Raw genomic sequence first — 2,188 nt, forward strand, 5'->3', positions numbered from 1 at the left:
TAAATTCTGTGACTTTAGGAAATGTTTGAGAAGTGATAATCTTTGTAGCCTTATTTCTTTAATTTTTCAAAATAATTCACTTTAAATATGAATAGTCCACTCCATAGTTTAATGATCTTTGTACAATCTCAAAAATGCAAATTTTAAATACCTGTAATATGCTTTTGAAAAAAAACTTAATCCTCTAGTTGAATATATAAAAATAGTATCTCAGTAAGAAAAAATGCATATTCATTTGAAATTAATTTTAAATTTACCCTAGGGATTTTAAACAAATACACACACTATAATTACTTGTGAACAATGTTCCAAATATGAGTATGCTAAACCTTTAGGTTATGTTTGCGTAAATGTATGCATATGAACTTTTTCCACTTTCATCTTGAAATTATCAAGATATCCTTGTGAATATTAAGAATCACACCATAAAGTCACAGGTGCTGACACTTTCACCAAATGAACGACCCCCTAGAAGCAAATGTAGCAGTAATCTAGAGAGTTTAGAGGATGCCAGATGAAGATACTCCTCTGTTATAAAGGGGAAAAAACAGAAAATCACAAGCTCTCAGTAAGTACATTGTATGTACATAATTTCTCTCTCAACAGAATAAATGGAGATGACTAAAGGCAATCACTCCTTAACAACTGAATTCATTCTCATGGGGCTTACAGATCAACCAGACCTGAAGGCCCTTCTGTTTGTGGTATTCTCTGCCATCTATCTGGTCACCATGATAGGGAATCTAGGTTTGGTGGCCTTGATTTGCATGGAGCGCCGTCTTCACACACCAATGTACATCTTCCTGGGCAACCTGGCTCTCATGGACTCCTGCTGTTCCTGTACCATCACTCCCAAGATGTTAGAGAACTTCTTTTCTGAGGACAGAAGGATTTCTCTCTATGAGTGCAAGGCACAGTTCTATTTTTTCTGTTTTGCTGAAACTACAGATTGCTTTCTTCTGGCAGCAATGGCCTATGACCGCTATGTGGCCATTTGCAGACCACTGCAGTACCACACCCTGATGTCAAAGAAACTCTGCATTCAGATGACCACAGGAATCTACATAGCTGGAAACCTGCATTCTACTATTCATGTAGGGCTTCTGTTGAGGTTAACTTTCTGTGGGTCTCATCAAATCAATCACTTCTTTTGTGATGTCCTTCCATTATACAGACTCTCCTGTGTTGATCCCTATATCAATGAATTGATGGTACTTATCTTGGCAGGATTTGTTCAAATATTTACTATTACTGTAGTACTAATCTCTTATTTCTGTATTCTTTTCACTATATTCACAATGAAATCCAAAGAAGGAAGGGGCAAAGCTCTATCCACTTGTGCGTCCCACTTTCTCTCTGTGTCAATATTTTATGGTTCTCTGCTCTTCATGTATATTCATCCAAATTCATTTAATGATGGTGATAAAGATATACCTATAGCTATTTTTTATACTATAGTCATTCCTTTATTAAACCCTTTCATTTACAGTCTAAGAAATAAGGAAGTAATAAATGTTATGAAAAAAATTGTGATGAAAAGATAACTTTGTACCATTTTGAAACAAATACCATCTTCCTAAGAAAATTTATTTTTTTATTTGTTCTAATTACTTATACAAGACTGTCAAATTCATTTTGACACATCATACATAAATGAAGTATAACTTCTCATTCTTCTGTTCATGGTGTAAAATCATACAGGACATGTAATCATATACATACCTAGGGTAATAATGTCCCATTGATTCTACTATCCTTCCTATCCCCATACCCCCTTCCTTTCTCTTCACTCCCCTCTACTGAATCCAAAGTAATTCTATTCCTCCCTAGCCATTCCCCAATTGTGAATTATCATCCACATATGAGAGAAAACATTCAGTCGTTGGTTTTGGGGGATTGGTTTGTTTCACTTAGCATGATATTCTCCAGCTCCATCCATTTACCATCAAATGCCTTAATTTCATTCTTCCTTAAGGTTGAGTAATATTCCATTGTGTACATATACCATATTTTCTTTATCTATTCATCTGTTTAAGGGCATCTAGGTTGTTTCCATAGTTAGGGTATTGTGAATTGGGTTGCTATAAACATTGGTATGGCTGCATCACTGTAATATCCTTATTATAAGTCCTTTGGGTGTAAATCCAGAAATGGGATAGATTGGTCAAATGGTGGCTCCATTCCAAGT

General features: G+C 35.1%; 1 protein-coding gene across 1 annotated transcript; it reads left to right on the forward strand.

Moving 5' to 3' along the window:
• Positions 1 to 219: 219 nt before the first annotated feature.
• On the forward strand, positions 220 to 1,544 carry LOC306638064 (olfactory receptor 5K3-like; the record flags this gene model as incomplete). The annotated part of the gene is made up of 1 exon (XM_079101158.1): positions 220 to 1,544. The coding sequence occupies exon 1, from the start codon at positions 612 to 614 to the stop codon at positions 1,542 to 1,544; it is 933 nt and encodes a 310-aa protein (XP_078957284.1). The 5' UTR covers positions 220 to 611.
• Between the last annotated feature and the right edge of the window lie 644 nt (positions 1,545 to 2,188).

Source organism: Sciurus vulgaris (assembly GCF_902686455.1).
Source record: "Sciurus vulgaris genome assembly, chromosome: 10".
In the NCBI taxonomy this organism is placed as follows: Eukaryota; Metazoa; Chordata; class Mammalia; order Rodentia; family Sciuridae; genus Sciurus; species Sciurus vulgaris.